Source organism: Spermophilus citellus (assembly GCF_964194105.1).
Source record: "Spermophilus citellus genome assembly, chromosome: 1".
Classification (NCBI taxonomy): Eukaryota; Metazoa; Chordata; class Mammalia; order Rodentia; family Sciuridae; genus Spermophilus; species Spermophilus citellus.
The window spans coordinates 162289999-162314385 of NC_138182.1; the positions used below are offsets into that span (position 1 = coordinate 162289999).

The window sequence follows — 24387 nt, forward strand, 5'->3', positions numbered from 1 at the left end:
CTACAAATAAGCCCACCCTTCCACAAAGGTGCTAAGGACATGCCTTGGAGATAGGACAGGCTCTGCAATAAATGGTGGTTACCAGAGGTTGGGGACAGGAGGGAGGCAAGGAGAGAGCGATAAGGAAGGGCTAATCATGGGTACTAAGTCACAGGTAGGAACAAAAGTTCTGCTGTGCTACTGTTCAGAAGAGTGACTATAGATAAGACTGTACTGAACATTTCAAAAAGAAGAAATGATTTCAAATCTTTTCACCATGAAGAAATGATATTTACAGAGACAGATGTTCACCCTGACTTAACATTACACAACATACCTATGTATTGAAGCATCACATGTTAGCGTGTAAAAATATACAACTTTTATGTTTTTTATATCAGTTTTTAAAAACTATAATAAAACATAAAAGTTAAAAAAGGAGGGGGTGGGTAAAAATAAAGACTGTCAAAGATTAAGAATTTATTACCCAGCCAGGTGCCATGGTGCACACCTGTAATCCCAGTGGCATGGGAGGCTGAGGCAGGAGGATCATAAGTTCGAAGTCAGCCTCAGCAACTTGGCGAGGCCCTAAGCAACTCAGTGAGACCCTGTCTCAAAATAAATTACACAAAAGGGCTGGGGATGTGGCTCAGTGGTTTAATCCCTAGTACTACCAACCCCTCAAGAAAAAAAAATTTATCACCCTTAGATCTTTGCTGAAATTAAGAACTTCCCAAGGATATATGCTCAAGAAATTAAAGCAGAGAACAACAGGATGAAATAAACCAAGGTAAGCATCAGAATCAGCAGGAATGTAGGGGCAGGAGATACCCTCTGATGCCACTGCTGAACAAGAGACTGATGAACCAGGCCAGAAAGCCACTGGCAGGACTTGGTCAAATCAAGAATACGCATACCCTAAGGTTCAGCAAGCTCACTCTTGGACATGAAATCCAGAGAACTGCCCACAGGACCAGAAGGGGCACATGAAATTGACCACACCCTAGGATGCTGTCTGTGGTTGCAGGAGGAGTAAGCCATCTGGCTGTAAACCAGTTGATGTGATGGCTGGTCACACTAGAAGCCCTTATTCATATCAGGCTAGATGTTCATGCAGCAATACAGACAAATCAACCATTAGAGTGCCAAGGAGAACAAAGAGAGGGCCATAGCCCAGGAACATTTCTGCAAATTAAAAACAACACACAAAACACCACATATCTTACAAATGCACACAAAAAAATGGGGGAAAGAGAATGAGTAATAAAAGCAATAAATAAATGCAAAGAGGGACCTTGGCCAGACCAATGAGTATTCCTCTAACTGAGGGATATAATTAACTTATCTCTCTGCCCTTGCTCCAGGGCCAAATTAAAATAAAATATAAAAAAGAAAGTAAGCAGGAAGACAGGAGCTGGGAGCCCAGAGCCAGGAGCCTGAAGATTAGGCACAGATAGAAAGTGGGATTAGGGATTTGGTGTTAGGGCTGCCAAACACCCAGGGTCCTGTGCACACAATTGGTTTCTGAAATGGCAGGAGCCTCCCCCCAAACTGTGAGCCTGGGGCAAGTGTATGACGGGGCACCTCTGTGGGCGCTTCCATGTTCCAGGACCATTGGAGGAGCAGAGACAAGGCGACTGAGAAAGCTGATAAAGTCATCTGTGACTGTGGTTCACAGATGAGTGACAAGCAAGAATGAGAGGTGGCACGGGGTCCTGAGTGGGATCAGAGACATTATTATTACCCATCCAAGACACAGTCTGTTCCGCTGGCGATGTGCAGCAGTGCACACCAGGTAGTTGTAATTTCAGGCAATTAGGTTGTAATTCATAATTTCAACGCGTCATGGAGCCGATTGTGAAGAGCAGATTCATGCTATAGAGGGGTGAGAATCACTAGTCCAGAAAAGCTCCACTTAATGAGTTTAAAGGCAGTTTGTTCCCATGTGGTTCTTGGAAAGCTCTCTCCTCCTGGTTTGTGGTATTTTGCAGAGAACCGACCTCCTAATAGAGATCTCATATGATATTTCTTCGAGTCCCCAAAAAAAGGAGAAATCAGAATCAAATACAAAGAATATGTCCTTGTTCTCATAAATCTAATCTACATGGTGTTTCAGGAAAGTGGTGTTTCATTGTTCATGGCAGTTGTCAATGGGCTGCAACAAGAGAAGGAGAGCAGCATTTCACCCCCTGTAGGTTTGACAGGTCCATTGCTTTCTCTTGGTCTATAGACCACTATGCTACCTGGATCCCATATCAAGATGGCAGCTTCAGGGAAAAGGTCAGCACATGGCTGTCTTCCTCATTCCTTAACAGCTCCCAACAAACGGAATCAAGCCATTTCCTCTGTGGCCAAGATGAGCCTTAAGCAGCCTCACAGGATGGGGAAGCCAGAGACGGAGAAGCAAACACTGGTGCCAACAACCAGAACAGTGACCTCATGGCAAAGGTGTGGTAAAGCCCTCTTAGGGTACCAGGAAACAGTTCACAGAGGAGGTGAAAGAACCACAGCTTTGAGGATTCTCTGCCTATAGTCCTACTTAGAGCTTCCTCATCCTACAGAGAACACGCTTTGCTGGACTTGAATCAAGTTGAAGCCACGCCTAGATAGCTCCTTCCTAGAATGTGCTCACTGTGCCTTCACTTCCCAGTCTTAGAATGCCAGGAAGGGGATCTGCGGAGCTCTGTGGAACCAGACAGCTGTGCTACTATAACAGGATGGTTGCCTAACTGCTAGTCTGCATGGAAGCGATAGAATGAGGAAGAGGGAGAAGAGAACACAGAAAAGCGTCCAAACAACAGAACAGTGAAAACTGCATCCCATAATAAGGCTACCAGCGTCTAAATTCTGATTCCAAGAGCTAACACTAACATAGACCCAGGCAAGAGTGTTAAAACTTCCGTGGGACTTGGCATCTCCATCTCTAAAATGGTTACACATCAGGACTCTGGTACAGACTAAAGGAAATGTGCATCAATCGTTGCCCATAGCAAGTAAGTGCTTGAAAATGTTTAGTGTTATAATTTAGGCATGGAGTCCTGCTTTGCCCTTAGAAGTGTATATTTTTAGTGTGAGAGGGTTTGTTCATCCTGAAAATGTTCAAAGGATGTTAATGTTATCAACACGATTAATGTAGTATTAAAAATAAACCTACTGAGCTTGTGTTGGTAACTAGCTCCCAGAACACCTGTTCTGCACCGGGTGAGTGAGGAGCTTGGTGCTGTGCCAGGCTGTGCCTCCTGGTCTTTGCAGCCCCCTGAGGCTTGTGCCCTGCTGGACCCACTCTCCCACTCTAGTCAGGCGACACTGGTAAGTGGGCAGGACAGATTCTACACAGCAGGGTGTCACTTGGGTATAGGTTCCCAAATGCTAGCCTGCGGGCCCCAAAGGAGCAGGCCAGGCAGTAACATAAAGGCCTTGGGTCTCTTTCACTGCCCTAGAGAAGGAGACAGAAGGGACAACTAGAGAGGCTCTTGGCCCACATCCAGTGGGGGACTGGAGGACACTACCTTTCCCTTTCATGGAGACCAGCTGGGATGGGAGTGTGCTGGAGCCCACACCCTGGTTACTGGTTCAGTAGATTGTGGTAGGGACCTGGACATAGATTCCCTGAAAGAGCTCACCAAGAACTCGGAAGCTGAAATTTAAAGTCAGTACAAGATGGATAAGATAGATATGTGAGAACGCCTGTTTTCCTGGTTTGACTGATTGATTGACTGATGTTTTGCAGTACTGTAGCTTGAACCCAGGGCCCTGCATGTGCTAGACAAGTGTTCTATCACTCAGCTATATCCCAAGCCCTTTTACTTTATTTAGAGACATGGTCCAAGTTGCCCAGGTTGGCTTCTAACTCACCATCCTCCTGAGTCACTAGGATTATAGGTGTGAGCTACCGTGTCTGGCAGGGTCTCTGATTTCTATCAAGCGTCTCTGGTATCATGATCAAAGCAAAGAGTTCAACTGTGTCAGAACATTTATTTCTCAACAAATATCCATGTGCCCTTCTGTGGGTCTCAGTCCCTTTAAAATTAGGTGAAGCCATCGGTCTAGTTCTGGCCCAAAGGCAATGAGCAGAAGCCTTGAAGCACTAGGGTAAGACCTTTCAGGTGTGGTCTGAGGTGCTGGGCAGCCAACATCCTGGACTCCTGAGTGAACATGTGGAGCAGAGATGTGTACCTGTCCCCAGTCCCATTTTGGACAATGGTGCAAACAAGGACTAAGTGTCATCCCACTGAGATATGGAAGCCAATCAGTACGGCAGAGTCAGTTTTAGCCCAACTAATCTACTAGCCATACAATGGGAGAGCCACCTGACGCCCCCATACTGAGGCTGGGTGGGGCCACTGGAGCCCACCCTCTCCTCTGGGCTCCCTCTCACTGGGCCAGATTAGGGCTGGTTTGTATGAATCTTTCATGAATTTGAACCTCGCTAATATCACAGGCTCTGTCTCATCATATAAAGATATTCCTAAGAAAAGATGAAACCAATAAGAAATGAACAAATGTTCCCTAATGAACAAAAGAGAAAACAATTTTACTGGTTCATGAATATCAAACTGTTTAAAGTTGAAAGGTACAGATCATTCTCCATAATCCATACATCATTTTTTTTTTAAATACTTGACATTTGACCCACTGGAGATTTTATACTGGGGCGATTTACCACCAAGCTACACCTGTAGCCCTTCTTATTGTTTATTTTGCAACAGGGTCTCACTAAGTTGCTGAGGCTGGGACCTCAAACTTGTGATCCTGCAGCCTTATCCTCTGGAATCACTGGGATTACAGGCATGTGCCACTGTGTCTGGCCATACTTCATTTTTGGTTTGCTAAACTTGAAAAATAAAGAAGAGTATGAACTAGAGAAAAAGTAGGGTTGGGATGTGGCTCAGTGGTAGAGTGCTTGCTTGCCTTGTATTAATGAAGCCCTAGTTACGATCCCTAGTACCATCAATAAAAGAGGGGAGGAAGGGAGAGCAATCATATCCTTTCACTGCCTAGATTTAGCCTCTGTTAATACACTGACATATTAGTGTCCTGACTATTTTTCTACATATTCTTCTATACATGAAAAGTTATATGACTACATAAAATATTCACTTAACACTTAAAAAAAACATTATAGGAAAGTTCAAATCTCCTTTGACCTACACTCCTAGGTACCTGTCCCTTGCATAACTATTATTATGACATTGGTTTATGTTGTTCTGGTCTATTTTAAATATTTGCACATATCCACATATAAATACATAGTAAATATACATTTACATGTAAATACATAGTAACTATACGATTCTGTCTTTCTTCATATACAATGGTGGTGGGAAGAGTATGAGGGAGGGAAGTGAAATGGGAAGAGTTTTCAGGAGGCTGGAAGAGTTTCCAAGGTAAAGCAGATGAGTCTGTATTTAACCTACCTAAGGTCTTCACTGTGACTGATTTTTAGTTAAAAATATCTTAGACATACTGAGTTAGCATATAACAGGAAACAATGTGGACAGAGCAAATGGCTGCTTCCAGTATAGACAGAATCCACTCTGTGCACATCGATTTGGCACTGTAACACTCCTAGTGAGGGTAGATGTAGATGTTATAGAAAAAGCACATAATAGAGTCCTAGATAATTACATTAAGTAGCCCCTTTGCTTTAGTTCAGATTCTCTTTTTCATCTCCTCTGATATGGTCTCTAATCAACATGTGTCCTTGGAGATACTGAAAGTGGATTAGAGTTGGTGTTTAGATCTAATTAAGTTTCAGCAATTGGCTCCAGTGATTGGGATCTCTGGAGGAACACTATAGGAGGATGCCCTGTAAACATCCTTAGCTGCTGAGTTCCTGGGACAAGTGCTTGACCATGTGCCGCACACCTGGCTGAGCAGAGCATCGCTGAGCACCCCTCAGCACAAGGACCTCTGCTGCGTGAGGAGGACTATGGGCAGATAGTGCGGCCCATCATCTCTCCTGACATAATCACAGACATAAAAGTGACCCACAGGAGTCTAATGACAGGATAAGTACTTTGAAAAGCTTATGGAAAAAAAAAAAGTGCGCAGATAGAGACAAGGAAATTCCTCCCTTCGTACTTACACCTTTTCTGTCATCTCCTTTCCCAGCTTCCTGTTCCCAAAAGAGGTTCCATTGCCAGGAATTTGATGCTACTTTCTATTAAAGGAAATGAGGTGACAGGGAAGGAAAGGGGCTCTGAAGCTCTACGGAATTTTGCTTGTCCCTTTTCTGGCTGTGAAGCCAAATGGCAAATATTTAAATATGCAGAGTCTGGAGTCCTTGTTTATACTTTAAGAAACTGTGTGAACCAGGTGCTTCCATTTTTATTATGTAGGTCTATCAATGCAATCTTTCATAAATACAATCTTGCATTTAGATATCAAGAATGACTGGTTCCTTATCACCAGTGGGAACAGGAGCCTCCCATTCCCAACTAAAATCTTTGGGGAGCCAAGTTAATATAACAAACATGAACTATTTTTACAAGATTTTGAGGGGAGATGGGGAAAGTTAAGAGGAGGAAATTTCAGACTAGGTTAACTTTTATTTGGTTTTAAAAAAGTGTGTGTGTAGTCTCTTGAATTCACTGTAATGTTAACCAGAGTCAGAGCAGAAGCCAGACCCCATAGAGAGGCAGATGGAATTCATCCTCAGACATGCTGAGAAGTTCCAGGAAGAGAACAGGGAACAAGGAAGGAACTGTTACCACCACCTTATACTATGAACATGGAGAACTTTCTGAAGAGTATCTACAAAGTCTCAGAAGGGACTTGTGTGGCCTATTTATGTCCAAGTCCATGATTCCATGAGACATGGATTCACAAGCCTATGGTCACATCAAGTTTGCTTTGCCAAACAGATGAGGGAAAGCATTGGACAATTTGGGCTATATAGAAGTTAGCCTAAACAATTTAGGTAAAAAAATGGGTGCAGTAGGGAGAAGCTGGGCCCTGTTATTGACATCCCTCCTATGAGTTCCCAGGGCACTCTCTGTGTTCACCGTCCCTACCACTCGGCATACACCATTATGACCTCTTGACTTGGCTGTCTCCCCAGAGTCCCTAAACCAGTCATAGTGCTCTGTCCATCACTCTAAGACCTCTGCCTGACACAGATATGACCAGCCATGTTTATGAAGTACATAAATGAATGAAAGAAAAACAAAGTGCTTCCTTTCTAGAGTAATTAACTCCACCTTGCCTGGATTAAGCCTGTTTCCTTAAGTGTGGGGAAATAAGTGGTTATATTACAGAACATTCAGAAATAAATTATTATTTCATTTAATAATGAACTGGGACCAATAATAAAAATTGTCTGCCTGTTGTTTCTGTTACTGCTCTGTCAAATAGTCCAATTTGTTAACTGACTACATTAAAGATCTGATTTAATTAAATCTTGAACAAGGCTCAGAAGACCTACAGAGAGCACTTTGTTTAATTATACTTGGGGGGGTGGGGAGCATCAATCCTATCGATCTGGTCAGTTGAAATTCTATGAAATGAATGTGGGCAAAGTAAAAAAAAAAAAAAAAGCTAAGCCCCAATTATTTTCAGGCCACTTTGATGAACTATGGACTCAGAACTGCTACAAAGTGCAAAGGCAAACTAGCCATGAACTATGTAAAATCACAGAGATGAAAATGGAATTGTAGCTCAGTTACTCTGCAAACCTACACATCATGACAAACAAAAGATAATGCTAATCACAAAAGGTAGATCCCTCAGGAAAAAGAAATATACTGGGTGGGTGAAGTCTTCCAGGACTTAAAGTCTAGTAAACCAGCATTGAAAGGCATCTAGAAAATTCTTTTGAGAACCTCAATTGCCTAGAAATAAATCTAATTCATGGGTAAGTATACATATCCCACAAGACATTACTAGTTGAAGACACAAGTTCCTTAAAGTTTTGTTACTGGGAGGTAAATGAACTACAAATTATGTAAATTTATATAAAACCACATTAATGGCACAAACTTAAGTAAACAAATCAGAAGAAACATTTTGTGAAGAAACGTGTGCATGTGCACATCTATATACTTACAATATATTCAATGTTCATGTTAGAATTTTTCAAACATCTAAAGATTCTTATTAAAAATAAATAAACAAAAAGATGGCATGAAACTAAACTTTCCACACCATTCAACATATAAATGTGGATTCTAGCCCAAACAACTACTACTAATTCTAATTTTTTGAGTATTTACTATATGCCAGGCACCGTGTAACTATTTTATCAGTATTAGATAATTTTCCTGCATTGGGTATTATTACTATTCCCACTTCATGGCAAAGTAAACTGAAGCCCAGGGAAGTTAGGCAATTTGCTAGACTCATAGGGACTTTGCAGGTCAGGCTATGACCCCATGCAGTGTGGCTCCAGAGCTCTGGTACACAATGTAAATTCCTCCACACTGTTCTGTTCTTAATGCTGACCTCCAAAGTTGAAGAAAACATTGGAGGGGTGGATATTGGCGCCTTTTTTTTTTTTTTTTTTTTGCTACAATCAAAAGCTATTCTGCATCTTAGTAACCCAAGTTAGAGAAGGAAATTTATTGTAAACCACAATATGTAATTATATCTAAGACCAACATTTCCTTCACAAAACATGCACCAACAGAATACACACACTAAAAGCAAGCACATACCTAATTAGGATATTAGTCATAAAGATCAGAGGGGGTAACCCAGGAAATTACAGGTGGCGTAGGCCTTAGTGCTAAGTAAATTTCATCGAGTTCCCCAGATAAAGCCTTTGCTGACTAGGATGATTCACACCTGCTGATACAAGTTTGGAGAATGGCATTTGGTAAAGCTGGGTACTGAAAATACGCTTAATGCACAAGAGTTAAGATAAATGATGTTCAGATATAAGAGGTAGGAGTGCTGGCTCTTTAATCATGACATTAGGCATAAATGAGGAGAGGAATGGTGTTGGTAATATTCAACAATAGTTATCTCTTCTATATTCAAACAACAAGAATATCTGCATATGGATTAAGAACAAAACCATTTACATGCCTGACCTTATTGAAGAACAAGTTACTTCCAAGGTGTCTCCAAAGGTTAGAGAGAAACAATAATGGTGAAGGTTGACAAAACCAACTAGATTTATTTTCCCCCTATCATTCTACTTCATGTGCAAAATTACCATTCAGAGCATGACTCGAAAGTAACAGCCTAATATTGCTTAGATTGAGAAAGAGAGTAAAGTAGGTCTAGTAATTCAAAGTGAAATTCGGAGGGAATTGTTTCTGACTGAAGAATCCATTGCTTCACCCCCAGTCCAATCACAGATAAAATTCACAGCCAAGCAAAGACGTACTTATGGGTCCCTGCGGGGTAAAAATGGCATCTTTAGAAAACTGAATGTTTTAACAATTCTATGCTAAAACATTTCTATGCTGAAACATCAGTACCTTCAGCAAGGGATATATGTCTTCAGCAAAGTAGTTCTCAAACTAGAGCAGGCAGGCCCTTAGGTGAATACAGAAATCAATTAATCAATTTCTCTCTCCCTCTCCCACAAATACACACACACACTCTCATGTGTATACACACCCACAGATATGCATACACAAATACACATACAGACACACATGTACAGATACATACACACACATATCTATATGGTTATTTTAACTTTAATAAGTTTATGCTAGAAGGCGGGACATTTCACATTAGATTTAGCCATAAGTGACAACAGATACTAAGAAGTTAAAGAAAATTTTGTAGAAAAAATTGAAAGGGGAAAATTCTATATTTTTTCAAATTATAGAAATATTATTAGACTATCTTTTTAAAATTTTTTTTAGTTGTAAATGGACACAATACCTTTATTTTATTTATTTATTTTTATGTAGTGCTGAGGATTGAACCCAGAGCCTTACCTGTGCCAGACAAGCACTGCACCACTCGGCCACAGCCCCACCTCCTAGACTATCTTAAAAGAAGCACCTTTTAATAGAGCTTGGAGAAGTTGTGCATACCCAGGAGAGTAGTTTGAGGAAAACTGCTCTAATTTTATCATCTGCTTAGATTTAGGATTCCAGAAGAAGGTGTTTTAAAAAAATCTTATCTCTATATCTTAGCATCTTAAAACTACTTTCTAGAATGACTTCATAACCAGGAAAGGCTGGTGATTCCAAAGACTGAGAATCCATGAAATTTTGGGGCTGCCCTTGGCTGTATATGTCCACTCCTCTCAGCCCCATGGGTGGGACAGGCCACACTGAGCTGGCTGTGGTGCTCACCCTCCTCCGGAGCCGGTCGCGCTCTTCCCGGATGGCGTTCATGGTGGCCTTGGTCCGGTTCAGCTCCTCCTCTTTGCTGCACAGCATAGCAGTTAGGCTCTCGTTCTCTTCCCTCAGCCCAGCCAGCTCCTTCTCCCACCGGGACCGCTCTTCAGCCAGGTTGGGGTACAGGTCCCGGCCAAGCACCCCTTCGATCTCTTCAACTGTCTGCAAAACATGGCCACAAAGAAAAGTCATGTTCGCTATCTTGGAGAAACGGGATGGGAAGAACACAGGCTGCACATGAGCCACTGAACCCAAAGAAGGGGGCTTAGAGCCACTTCATTGAACACAGGGATGGTGATCAGAGACACACCTCCCCCATGGTCCTCTCCCCAGTTTCAGAGGAGGCTGTCTCTTTGCCTGGGTCATGATCTGGGTTACTCCGCCATCCCCAGAGTTAGGAAAACACTGTCCCTTTCTGGTGTTTAAGTCAGCATGGTGCTAACCGCCACCAACATGCAACCATTGATCTCCTTCACTTGAGTTCCAGAGTTGGCAAATGTGCAACCAGGAAGCAGGACAATTACTGATCCGGGGGATGCAGTGACAAATGTGAGGTGGCAAACTGCATGCAAAATCTAATTGGACGTTTCCTAAATTACAGGCTTCCTGTGTGCCAGCTCAGCAATAAAACAGGTCACCTCAACCTTCCCCACTTTCAGTGCCACATAAGAATTCAGATGGTGCAAATGAGGTTCAGTCCCAAGATGTGAAAGTCAAAAATAAACCTCAGTGACACAGAAAAGAGGAAGCTCATTGTGGAGGTTTCTCAGAGAGTGGGGATTTAATTAATAAGGTAGCTAAGAACTAAAAAATATTAAAAAATAAAAAGAAAGAAAAAAGAGAGAATCTCTTATCGTACTTGAAGGGTTATTAAAAATTCATTTACAACAGCATTAGTGCAGAAGAAAGATACATAAAATTAGAAAAGAAAAAAAAAAAGAATTTATTCTGCTTGCTCTCAGAAACTATTCATTCACATATATTGTCCTTTGTGAAAGAAGCAGAGACCAGTTGATTTCTAAACAGAAGGGAGAATTACTGGGCAGTTGCAAAAGGCCAAGAAGAGACATGATGAGAAACAGGTTTCAAATACTAAAACGCCTAGGAGCCGCCCTCAGAGGCTCACACTGGGTCCCTGAGGAACACAGGTACCCAAATCTTGCTGCCACTTTCCTCATGATCTGCTTTGTTTCTCCTTTCAAATCCAAGACTCTTATCCTAGTTGGCTATGCTCCAGGCCTTACTATGTCCCTTGCTAGTTGGTAGAAGTCCCTGGCCTCCTCTTTTCCTCTCAATGTGGAGGCTGGAGCTAGTACCCAAGATGACATTGCCATCTAATGTGGAGCCTGGGAGACTCCAGAGCAAGAAACACCAGTGATAGCTTCTCCTCATCCCCAACCCCATCTCACCTATATATTTCCAAATGAGATGAAAGAGAGAGAAAGCCAGCTGTGTTATAAACAGACACCATGCTGTACCTTGAGACAGCACAGTTCTTTGGGGGAAAATCCAGGGTTCCTGTTGACAGAAACTTGGGCCTAGATTTTTCCTTTGCATAAGATCCTCCCAGACTTCTAAATCTGAATTGCTAGGCCTAGGTCACTAAGCTATAGTGAAGTAACATAAAGACACTTGAGGCCCGGGATCAGCTGGACTTGTCTTTCCCATTGTTCAGGATGAGTTTGTGCAGATGCAGCAGATTCCCCTCACCTGCTCCTTCTTCAGCAGGAAGATGAAAACATATCAGAGGTGTGGCTGAGACCCAGCTGCATTGTGCAGGGGATGGGATGACTCAGTCAGGTGCTGAACCTTCACCTTTGTCAGCAACACAAATTGTTAACTCATGAAATCGTGTTCTTGAAGTCTTAAAGCTCCAATAAAACTTCCCTGGTACACTTACAAGTGCTCTGTCATGAACCGTGCTAAAATGATGTGGCTGGGTGCTAGTAATCTAATCATTTCTAAGCACACCATCTCTTTTATAGAAAAGCCAGAGATCTTGACTGTCAATATAATGGCTTTTTTTCCAAAGTCATTCAGCCAAGCAAAAATTTGTAGGGCCCCTGCTTCTACCTGGTGGCCCAATCTCTAGCATGGCTGTCACTGAAACATCCCTAACAGGTATTTGAGACAAACATGCCTCAAGAGTGGGTTCTGACCACTCCCCTCACATAATTTGAGACCACCCAGCAGCGGGTCGAGGGAGGCCCACCTTAATAGCCAAGTCGCAGTGCTCACTGGCGGTGGTGAGCTGCTCAATGTGCCTGTCCACCTCAGCCACCGAGAGACTGCAGCTGCTCTTCTTCCTGCCGCAGACAACGCTCTCCAGCCCCGTCAGCACCCTCTGCAGTTCTGAGTTCAGGTCACTGCAGTTATCTGTGGGTAACAAGGACAGACATGGTATGGAGCAGGCAGACTGGCAACACAGGCGCTCTGTGGGACAGCAAAGGAGCTCAACATTTCAAAGCTCAACAGGACCAGCCTCCCCTCAGGGCTGCCTCGGAGGCTTAGAGCCAACTTGAAGCTCTTTAGAAAGGAGTCTCAGGTCCTACCCATTTTCTAAACAGCTACACCATCCTGAATTCTTCTGCCTTTCACTCAAAGGCAGCCACATCCAGAGTTTCTTTACTAAGAACACAGAAGTGCCTCCCAAAGGAGCTGTTGGCATTTCAAAAGCCTTCTGGTCAACATTCCTGTTCAGCCAGTGCTGACTCTAGAGTTTCAGCTACAAACATTTCCTAACTTTACTAAACAAACAGTTCAAAGCCTCAGAATGAGCAATGTAGTAGGCATTTTTGAAAAACAGATACTGAGCCAGGTGCACAGATACTAGCACATGCCTATAATCCCAGCAATTTGGGAGGCTGAGGCAGGAGGATATCGAGTTGGAGATCAGTGTGGGCAACTTAATAAGACTCTCAGCTTTGGTGAGGGCCTATCTCAAAATTAAAAAAAAAAAAAAACTGGGAATATAGTTCAGTGGTAAAATGCTTGTGGGTTTAATTCCCAGTACTTAAAAAAAAAAAAGTTGAGGGAAAGTTCTTGCCCCCAGTGAACTTCAAATCTGGGCTCCCCCACCCCATACACCAATTCGTAGGCTTCATCTTTACAACTTAATCCATGTACTTTCACCAGGGGAAAAAAATGACAAACTTCTTACAAAATTCCATGTTGTTCTCACTGTACCAGGGCTCCATCCGCATAATTAGGAAAATATGAATATTCCATTTCTGAGGTCTACAGTCTGGAGTTTGGAATTAGGGTTCTAATTATTTAATTTTTGTTTTAGTGACCCTGGAGATTTTATGGCACAAGGGTGCACTCTACCACTGAGTTGCATCCCTTTTTAATTTTTATTTTAAGATAGGGATTTGTGATTTGCTAAGTTGCCCAGGCTGGCCTCAAATTTGCAGTTCTCCTGCCTCAGTCTCCCAAATAGCTGGGATTACAGGTGTGCATCATCAAACCCAGTTTCCAATAATTTAATCTTGATTTAACAATCTCAATTACTTTTACTGCCAGATATCCAGGGTCTGGTCAGGGAAGGAAAATTTATAACATAAGCTAGTTATCTTGGAAAATAACTTTGTTGGGGGGAAAATTCCCTTTAAGTCAAACGTAAATGTTTTAACCTGTTATTTCTGATTCTATAAATGACCACACTACTCAATTATTATAGCAAAACAGGTGTTGACTGCATGCAATCTCTTCAAGTATATCCTTCCCCTACATCTCACCTGATTCTGGTATGAAAGACGATTTCCCTGCTCGTCACAGGTCCTATGCACTAAAGTGGTCAACTGGCTTTTGGTGCTTACCTTTGTAAGACTTCAAGAAAACTCTCAGCACGAAAGGAACAGGATTTCTCAGGATATTTTAGCCAACCTCATTTGGTTATAAGTTAACTCTAGACAGAACACCAGCTTGAAGTTTTCACTCCAAACAAGGCATGGCAACTTCTCAAACTTGTTCCTCCCTGACCTCTCCCATCTCTGTGAATGGCAGTACCATCCACCAGGTTATCGGGTCAATTCTGAGGCACCCGTGAGATCTTTTTGCCTCACATTCTAAATCCAATCCATTTTTTTTGACCACAGCCTCCAATCCAAATACTGACCTCCTCCTACCATCTCCGCTGAAACCACCCTGCTTCTAGTCACCATCGTTTCTCCAGGGGGCCACGGTAATAACCCCCGACCTCCACTGCCCACACGACAGCCAAAGTGAGCCTCTTAAAGACATAAATCAGATTATGTTCATTTCCTAGTCCAAACTGTCCAGTAGCTTCACACTGCCATTCAACTCAAGTCCAAGTTCTTACCAGAGCCTGTAACACTCTGCGTGATCAAGACACGTGGCCTATCCAAGCTGCATTCCCTAGGAAGCTTTCATAAAATGCCAATGTCCAGGTCCCACCCCAGATCAATTAAGTCACAAAGCTCTGCAGGTGGGGCTTGGACACTGGAATTTTTTTTTTTTTTAAGTTCCTTAGATAATTCTGCAGTACAGTCAAGGTGAGAACTACATGTCCTCCTCCTGGTATTCCGTATGTTCTATTCACACTTCTGGCCTTCTCTTTGTCCTGGGAACATGCCCAATTCTGGTCTATCCCAAGGGTTCCTTTTCCTTTGCTGTTTCCTCTATCTAGACTAATTTCCACACAAATGATCACGCAGCTCTCAGTTCAAATGTCACCTTCTCACCAAGCCCCTCTCTACCTAGAGCACGGCTTCCATCTTCCTCTGCTCCTGTTCCACTATCCTGTTTTCTTCAGGGCACTATCAGAGAAGGATGTTTGATCTTCCTTACCATCGTATTTCCAACATAGGCATCAAATATTATTTTCAAATGTGAAAATATAAACACTACACATCACTCTATATTTAAGAGATAATTGCCGGGTGCAGTGGAACAAGCCTGTAATCCCAGGGACTTGGGAGGCTGAAGGAGGAAGATTGTGAGTTCAAAGCCAGCCTCAGCAGTTTAGCAAGGCCCTCAGCAACTCAGCGAGACTATGTCTCTAAATTAAATATAAAAAGAGGCTGGATATGTGGCTCAGTGGTTAAGTGCCCTGCATTCAATCCCTGGTATATAAAAAAAATCCTTTTAAAAGACAATAATACTAAAAACACAGTCTCTGTCAATAGTAGCATGTTCTACATCAGCTTTGTGCTTTTCTTCTTTGTTATGGATCATACCCTAAGCTGCCAAAATGAGGATAATCATCACTGTAGAGGGCCCTCTGTACACCAAGGGCAGGTATACACCACCAGTGAGAGGTAAAGGGGCCCAGGTGCAGAGCAGCACATCCCAGTGACCACAAAGATCAGTTGTCCTCAGGTGCAGGTTTCCTGTTGCTCTGAACTGGAGTGAACACACATCCCTGAATTATTTGTACTATTAAGCACTTATAGACAGGATAAGGAGGAAAAGACGCTTCCCTTCAGTCACTCCATGCTGACTTCCCCAGCACAGGTCCACCTGACCCAGCAGTCACGTTGGATGTGTCTGCGGAGGGATTCTCATGGTGGAACTGCAGGGGCGGCAACCAGGCTGATTCCTGCAGATGTTGGGCCACAGGGAACAGGAGGAGGGACCAGAGATCCAACTAGAATTGCCATTCATTCTATAACCAGACAGTTGCTGAGCCCCGGCCTCAGGTTGGAAGCAGAGTTCAAAGATGATCAAGAGAGACTGTTCTCAATTCTGAGAGGTTCACAGATCTACAAGGGAATTGCTGGAGCCCATTCTTTCAGCTGCCTATCACTGCCCTGGGAAATACCCATCAAGAACACAGTGCAGGGCTGGGGATGTGGCTCAAGCGGTAGCGCGCTTGCCTGGCATGCGTGCGGCCCGGGTTCGATCCTCAGCACCACATACAAACAAAGATATTGTGTCCACCGAAAATTAAAAATAAATATTAAAATTCTCTCTCTCTCTGTCCCCCCCCTCTTTTAAAAAAAAAAAAAAAGAACACATTGCAGATACAGGACGAGGCAGAAGAGAAGGACATGAGGAAGGTACTGAAGTCAGACCCAGACTGTAAGGAGCTCACAGGCATCCACACTTCAAACTTGGAGGGCTACAAATATTTTCTAGGTCTTAGGAGGAAGAATGAATGCAAATATCCCTGTTGGCTGGTTGACCCCACATACTCCAGTCTGTTATCCACAGAACTCTGCACGGTGGCTTCATATAAAACCGATTAATGATCTGCTCACACTTGGCTGTCCTTTGCCATTGTGCTGGTTTGGTGTCTCACAGAAGGATGAGGTGGCCATGCTACCAGGAGCAGATGAGTTGGGTCCCCTGTCAGAGGTACTGTCACATAACACCAATCGCTCGCCACCGTCCACCCCCATCAACACTGCTCCATACTGTAGAATTTTCTTTCACTGTCTGTGGAATATTCTTCTAAATACACCCTTATAACAAGTTCCAAACTCCTTCCTTTGGCTACACTGCCCTGCATAATTATGGCCCCTGCCAGAGACAGGGCCTCCAATACCAAAAGCTGAGTCTCCACAAAATACCAGAGGTGAGGGCTGGGGATGTGGCTCAAGCGGTAGCGCGCTCGCCTGGGTTCCATCCTCAGTACCATATACAAACAAAGATGTTGTGTCTGCCGAAAAACTGAAAAATAAATATTAAAAAAAAATTCTCTCTCTCTCTCTCTCTCTCTCTCTCTCTCTCTCTCTCTCTCTCAAAAATAAATAAATAAATAAATAAAAGCACCAATTATTAAAAAAAAAAAAAGATACCAGAGGTGACATCAAGGGACCAGAGGGAATGAGAGAGGCCAAGATAAGGAACCAGGTTATCCAAGCAGGGCAAAATGTGCCTGAGAGGTGGCATTCACAGCGACCTAGCTCCTGAAACAGAATAATGATCCTTTGGTTGAGTCACAGGGGAGGAGATGTCTTCAAGGAAGAGTCTGAGGCGTTCCTGGAGAGAAGGGGAACTCACCTCAGGACTGGGGCGTTCTTGGCCTCCACAAAGGAGAATTTCAGCACACACACCAGTCAGAAGCTTATTTACAGAAGCAGATATACATTCAAGGGAGTATGCAGGTCATCTTGAGAATGAGAGAGAAGTTTTCAGGGTTCTCAGCTCTTCTTTTAAAGGAAACTTGGTGAGGGGTGGGTACAGAAAGGCATGCAGGAATAATAGTCTGGTGAACTCAGGATGGTTTCCAGTGGTCTAGTCAATCTCTGGATCCTTCGTCTGATACGCTCTTCATTCTCTGATCTGTAGGTAGCACTGGAAATCTCTTACATTATAGGTTTCTTCAAATATCCTATCTCTTTATCTGTTTATTAAGGAATTAATTAGTGGTTCATGGGTAGATTTACAGATTTCCCAGGAATTTGGGGGCTGGCTTAGGGAGTGACAGACCTGGAAAAGCATGTGGAACTCCTGAAGAAAAACTCTCATACTTCCTTTATGTCTCTACCTATTTTTATGTCTTCTATCCTAACCCAGGTTGGACAGGGCTTTCATGCATATTATAGTCCATCCCACTAGGTCAGGGTGCTAGCTGAGGCTTAAGGACTTGGTTACTCAGGAAGGCTGCACAATAGGTATGCAGAACAGCTGAAACTACAGCCATGGCCTCCTGTGGTCAGATGATTTCACCACTGCAGCTGGAATAAGGATCTCTGGGTGTACAAGTGCAATCTAGAACACTGCAGGCCTAGCCACAGCCATTGTTTCCCAAAGGAGCCAAAGGAGGGACAGAAATCACAATGAAATGAGGAATATTAACTCTGAGTAGATTCTGAAAAGGTACTCTAATTCCTAGAATAACCACTAAAAAAATGATGCTAAGAGAGATCATTGAAAGATAATAAATAAATTAAAATAATATTCTAAAAAAAAAATCAAATAAGCCAAAAGGAGGAAGAAAGGAGAAAAGAACAACAACAACAACAAAAAATCAGAAAGGGGATAAACAGAAAACAAATAGTAAATTGGGAGACCCCCAGTCAGTCATATCATTAATTACATTAATGGTTAATAGATAAAATACTCCATAAAAGGAAGATATTGTCAAAATGGTTTCAGAAATCCATATAGCAATTTGAATGACGAACACACACACACTCACACACACAACACAGAAAATGATTTTATCAGTGGCGACATGGAAAAATTGGAACCTTTCTGCATTGCTGGTAGGAATGTAAAATGTTGCAGGTATAGAAACCAGTGGTTGTGAGAAAGTTACACACAGGAGCTGTAGCTGTAGCTCAGTGGTATAGCATGTGCCTAGCAAGCGTGAGGCCCTGGGTTTGATCCACAGCAATGTAAGAATTCCAAGTTGAACATAGAAGAGCCATGTGATTTAGCAATTTTACTCCTAGGCTTTCACCCAAAATAATTGAAGGCAGGGATTCCAATAGATGATTGTACACCAATGTTCACAGCAGCACTATTCACATTAGTCAAATATGGAAACAATTCAAGCGTCCACTGACAAATAAATAAACTAAATGGTTACATACACAAACAGAATATGCATCGCCCTTAAAAAGGAATGACATTCCATTACATGCTACAACATGGATGGACCTTGAAAACATTATGCTAAGTGCAATAAGTCAGACACAAAAGGGCAAATACTGCATAATTTTACTTTTATGAGATATCTAATAGAATAGGCAATTTCATAGAGACAGTGGAATGGACATGTGGAGGTTAGGGGAGGTAGGAGTTATTGTTTAACAGGTATATGTTAGGTACAGGTTATGCTGGGGAGGATGAAAAAGTCCTGGACATGCAGAATTCTATGAATGCACTTAATATCACTAAACCATTCACTTAAAGATGGTTAATATGAGCCAGGCACTGAGATGCACACCTATGTAATTCCAGTGACTCAGAAGGCTGAGAGAGGAGGATCACAAGTTTAAGATCAGCCTGGGTAACTTAGTAAGACCCTGAATCATAAAATAAAATAAAAAGGACTAGGGGAGCTGGGGTTGTGGCTCAGTGGCAGAGCGCTTGCTTCGCATATGTGAGGCACTGGGTTTGATACTCAGCACCACATAAAAATAAATAAAGCTATTGTGTCCATCTATAACTAAAAAAATTTTAAAAACATATTTAAAAAAAAGGATCAGGGATGTGGCTGAGAGGTTAAACCATCCTGGGTTCAATCCCCAATGCCATAAAACAATAAATAAATACCATAAAACAATAAATAAAACAAAACATAAAAAGGACTGGATATATAGCTCAGTGGTAAAGTAATCCTGGGTTCCATTCCAAGTAACACACACACACACACACACACACGGTTTAACATGGTAAATTTTTTTATACATATACACATACATGTATATATATACAGCCACAAATATATATAACTTCTATAATAATAAAATAATAAATGTATTTCAGTGAGTAAAACGAGAAGATAAAAGCAATAAGTATGTATGAAACAGAAATCATAGCTTTACAAAGCAAAATACTATAGGAGGTGCTGCAGGACTTACATGCTTACAAAGGATTTGAAGAAAATTGTTTAATTAAAGAATGTTTTGGAGAATGGGAGAGCAGGAGAAATAAGGCGGGAGTCACTGACTCTTCAACGTTCCAGCCTCCCCGTCAGGAGCTCCAGTGAGTCCCTGGGAGAGAGGCCCACTCCTCCCTTCGCCAGGCTGTGCTTTACCCACGTCTATGTCCACGGGAGAGAGGAGGTCCTCTGTTCAGCTGCACTTTTCTCTTTCGTTTATATCATGTCTCTTTCCAAAGAAGAATCTGAGGGGACTTTTCACAAACAACCACAAAAAAGGTGGGGGGGGGGTGGGGAACCCAGCACCTGGGACTGGGGAACGGCTGTGGAAGCAAATGGAGATTAATACAACTTTCTGAGGCCAACTCTTTCATTTAGCTGTGAGCTTCCTGGCAGCCAGAGCAAAAATAAGTTATCTCCTGTCAGAAAGGAGAAAGCATTTCCATTTCACAAGAGATACAATGTTTTTTCTGGCAATCAATACTGAAAGAATTTAGGAACATGGGACTTCATGGGACATGAAGCAATGTGACTGTCAGTCCCCTCAGCCAGTTTCACATTTATGTAGATTTCCTATATATTTTTTTTTCTTAAACTAACATTCACTTAGAAAAGAAGACATAGACCATAGAGCACAATGTCAAGGATTTTTTAAGTGGCTTTCCAGGTGTCTATTCTGCTGTCTGATGGATCAGGACACAGAAAAGTATGTGAAACTGACCTCTCCTTTGACTAGAGGATGCAAATTAGCCAGCAACAGCCAGATAATGTGTCTGCACATCTGGCAGGGTTGGAGTGTCCAGAATGGTCCTATTTTTAAAAGCAAGTTTTGAAGAATTATCACCATTTAAAAGTCAGTAGGATTAACGGCTATTCTTGTGAAATTCTAAGGTCTGGCAGTGTTGGGCCCTTCTGCACTACAACAATCTGCCGAGCAGCAGAGCAGACCCCTTTGGACTCAGCGAGTGGGTGCTCCAGCCCACTTCCTGCCTGGCTGGCTACTGCCCAGCCCTGTTGGAGTCTGCAGCACCTCCTATAGTATTTTGCTATCTTCTCTGAATGTGACACTTCCCAGTTAGACTTCTGATGGGAGCTAGAGAACACACAGCTCAAGTTATATTTTCCTAATGAGAACTTAGGGTCTTAGGTTTTTATATTGCTGTCTGAGGGAAGGCCCATATACTTTGGAAATCAGGAAAGGAGGTCAGAGGACATTCTTAGCTACAAAAACTAAAGAAACTCAACAGCAATCTTGCCCAGTTAAATACATCCTAGTGGGCAAACCTGGCTTTCTTCTTTCTGTCTCAGGACCAACCATGCCTATGCCCCAAGGTGACACCATAAACAATGCCAGAATTGGTTCATTTTGAATCAGGTATTAAAAATTGCTGCTATTGTTTTTTAAACCCCTGGAAAAAATTCTAACCCACATAAAGTCCAGCTGTGTGGATTAGGTGTTAAAAACTATCCCCCCGTCTCCCTGATGGAGAGGCTGGGACTTTCATTCACTGGATGAATCTGCTCCAACATGTGATTTCAGATTCAAACAGCACACACTTCTGGGACTTGGTATTCGCTTCACAGTTACTGGTTAGGTATTTGCCCAGCTTGGAAGCCTCTCGTTCTCCTTTTCCAACAGGTCTTTTTTAAGCTTTGCCCTGGAATCTTGTTTCCCAGGAGGCATCTGATCAGGGTATCATATTCCCTGTAATCACCTACTAACCAACACATAGACCCTGGCAAGTCCAGCCCTGGTGAGCAATGACTCCGTTCATTCAACACTGTGTTCCCAGAGACTCACAGCGCTGGGTCTGGAGTAGGCGTTCGATTTACACTAGATGAGCTGAAAGCATAATAGAAATGAAAGGCTTTTTATAAGCCAACTTTTAAAAATATCAAGCTTTTGTTGCCTACTTCTTAATCAAGGATCATCAAATTTAAGACATCTCAAATGACACATCACACTTTCTAAAAGGCAGAAAGCTTTCAATTAAGTTCCTGGAGGTAGAAAGCTGCCAGTGAAGTAAGAGATATTAGCTACAGTGAATTTGAGCCAGGCTAAGAAACAGAAGTGACTGCAGGCCTGCTGCAATGCAGGCGGCAGCAGGAGGGACCATGCATATCACCCTTGCTGCCTGCCGAAGGCCAGTCCACGCCACCCACTTCTCTGTTCTGACTGGGCACATATCTTGCCTGATAGAGCAACTTCGAGTGGAAGAAATCTGGCTGCAGGTGGAGTTCAGAAGTGGAGCACGTGCTTGGTAGGAACAAGGCCCTGGGTTCCATCCCCAGCACAAAAAAGAACGAGCTGTAAGTTCTTTTAGCATCAAAACAGACTTTCTGCAAAGAGGCCAGACATTACATACAAGGAATCTAACTTGTCGGATTCTACTGTAACTCCAAAGCCGCACCCAGGGGGGCTGCTGCTTTCTTGTTAGCAGTCCTCTGCACTTGGCACATGGCAAGGCGCTCCCACCAGGAATTGACAGAAGCAGGACAAAACAAAACAACATAGAAAACATAGAATCTAGTGGGTCTGAATGCCAAGGAGAAAGAAAGTATCCTCAGAGGTTTCCCTCTGCTTAATGCCTCAAATTGCCTGTGTCTACCTAAGACAAGAGGATTTATAAGGACAATGTCATTGTAGTTTTAGAACTTCTCAACATCACTAACAATGGACCAACTCCATCAGGAGCAACTTGTTGCAACATGGGAATGAGAACACATCTTCACCTACATAGGTTTTTATAAAAAAAAAAAAAAAAAGAAGAAGAAGAAGAAATTAACCACAAATCTAATAAGAAAACAATCAGACTATTCAGAATAAAGGGCTTTCTGAGATAATATAGGGTTGGTCTCCTCCAAAATGTCAATATCATGATAGACAAAGCCAGGGCAGGGGGTACCATCCTAGGATTAAAGGGGAGTAACGAGACAGGTGACTGAGTATAATGTGTCAACCTTGATTGGATCTCAGATTCAACAAAGTAATAAAAGGCATTAATGGGACAACTGGAAAAAGTTGAATTTGGATTATATATTAGTGTCCCGGCAGTGTTAAAATTCTTGAGTGTGATTAAAGACTCTGGGGTTACACAGGAGAAGGTTCCTGTTCTTAAGAAGTTTTTACTGATATATTTAGGAATGAAGCATCAATATGTCTGCAACTGACTTTCACCTGGCTCAGAAAAAAAATAAAATTACATACACAGGAAGGGGGAGGGGGATGAAAACAGGGAGGGGGAGGGGGATGAAAATGTGGCAAAATGTTAATAATTGGTAAATCTAAAACAAACAGTTTTTGGGGGGTTCACCTTACCATTTCTGTAAGTTTGAAATTTTTCAAAATAAAAAGTTGAGAGGAAAACAAATATTTTACATTCTAGGCAAGAAGGCCTCACGTGGGATGGATACACACTGAGATCTCGATTTAACCCAGAGACTTCGAAGATGATGGGCTTCTCAATGTAGCTCCCAGAACAGGAGCACTCCCCTGTAAGTGTGCCTGCCCCAGGCAGATGACCAGCTGAGAACACAGGAGTACTCAGGGAGGGGGTCCCAGAAGAGCAAGCTGCACCCCTACCCCACATCTGAAAATGAGGCTGCATGCTCATGACTTCTATTTTAGCAAAATCTTACCAGCCTGGGATTTGTTTTCATTTTTGCTGCTTTTTTTTTTTTTTTTTTTTTTGAATTTTGGACAGTTTGTTTCTGACAAACAGCAGACTTGGTTGTAAATAAGAAGACCCAAGGAAGATGGCCTAACATCAACTGTTATAAAGCCATTCTTCAGGGATGGCCAGCCCGAGTCCTTGGTGCCTCTTTTAAGACCCCTCCCTCCAACGTGCACAGATTCTGTGTACCCTCTGCCTCTTATATAAAAGTGCTGGAAGCACTTCTAGAAACCAAGGCTTTGGTGACACAAATGTCAGCATCATTTTAGGTGACTTCTTTTTTTTTTTTTTTAAGAGAGAGAATTTTTAATATTTATTTTTCAGTTTTTGGTAGACAGAACATCTTTGTGTGTATGTGGTGCTGAGGATCGAACCCAGGCCGCACGCATGCGAGGCGAGCGCGCTACAGCTTGAGCCACATCCCCAGCCCCTAGGTGACTTATGATCACTGAGTTGACACTTAGAATAAGATGATCCCTAGTGTTATAGAGGATGGTAGGAAACCTTTGGGGTAGAGAAGGGGTGGCTTTTGTTATTCTGCAAGTAAAGCCTTAAAAATCATTCTGGACCTTTGAGAACTGATCTTGGAGAGAGAGCCAGGGGCAAGTTTGGAAGGAAAACTCCAGCCCCGCCTCACTGCCTCAGGGGTTCTCCTGGGCCTCACCTGTGACCACCCTCCCAAGTTCAAACAATCCAAACAGCCCTTTCTCAGCCTGGACTGTCTACAGCAGCCAAGAGTCCCTGTTGAGACAGGCCATCCCCAGTCCTGAGAGCAAACAGCACCTGCACACAGTAGGCCCAGCACTTAGGCCAGGACTTGTGGTTCTCCCTGTAATAGGCCTGTGAATTTCCAAGCCCCCAGGGAAAGGGAGAGAAGGTACTCCCAGCATCTGAATGTCAGAAACATAAAATA

At 42.7% G+C, this 24387-nt stretch overlaps 1 protein-coding gene across 3 annotated transcripts in view; it reads right to left on the minus strand.

Annotated features, from left to right (window-relative positions):
* The window catches only part of MCC (MCC regulator of WNT signaling pathway), a 269529-nt gene that overhangs the window by 64019 nt on the left and 181123 nt on the right, over positions 1 to 24387 (minus strand). For all 3 annotated transcript variants that reach the window (XM_081295185.1, XM_081295186.1, XM_081295187.1), the window contains 2 exons: positions 12496 to 12659; positions 10239 to 10445 (listed from right to left, as the gene is read on the minus strand). In XM_081295185.1, the coding sequence (XP_081151311.1) occupies positions 10239 to 10445; positions 12496 to 12659 (371 nt within the window). The remainder of the gene's footprint in view (positions 1 to 10238; positions 10446 to 12495; positions 12660 to 24387) is intronic.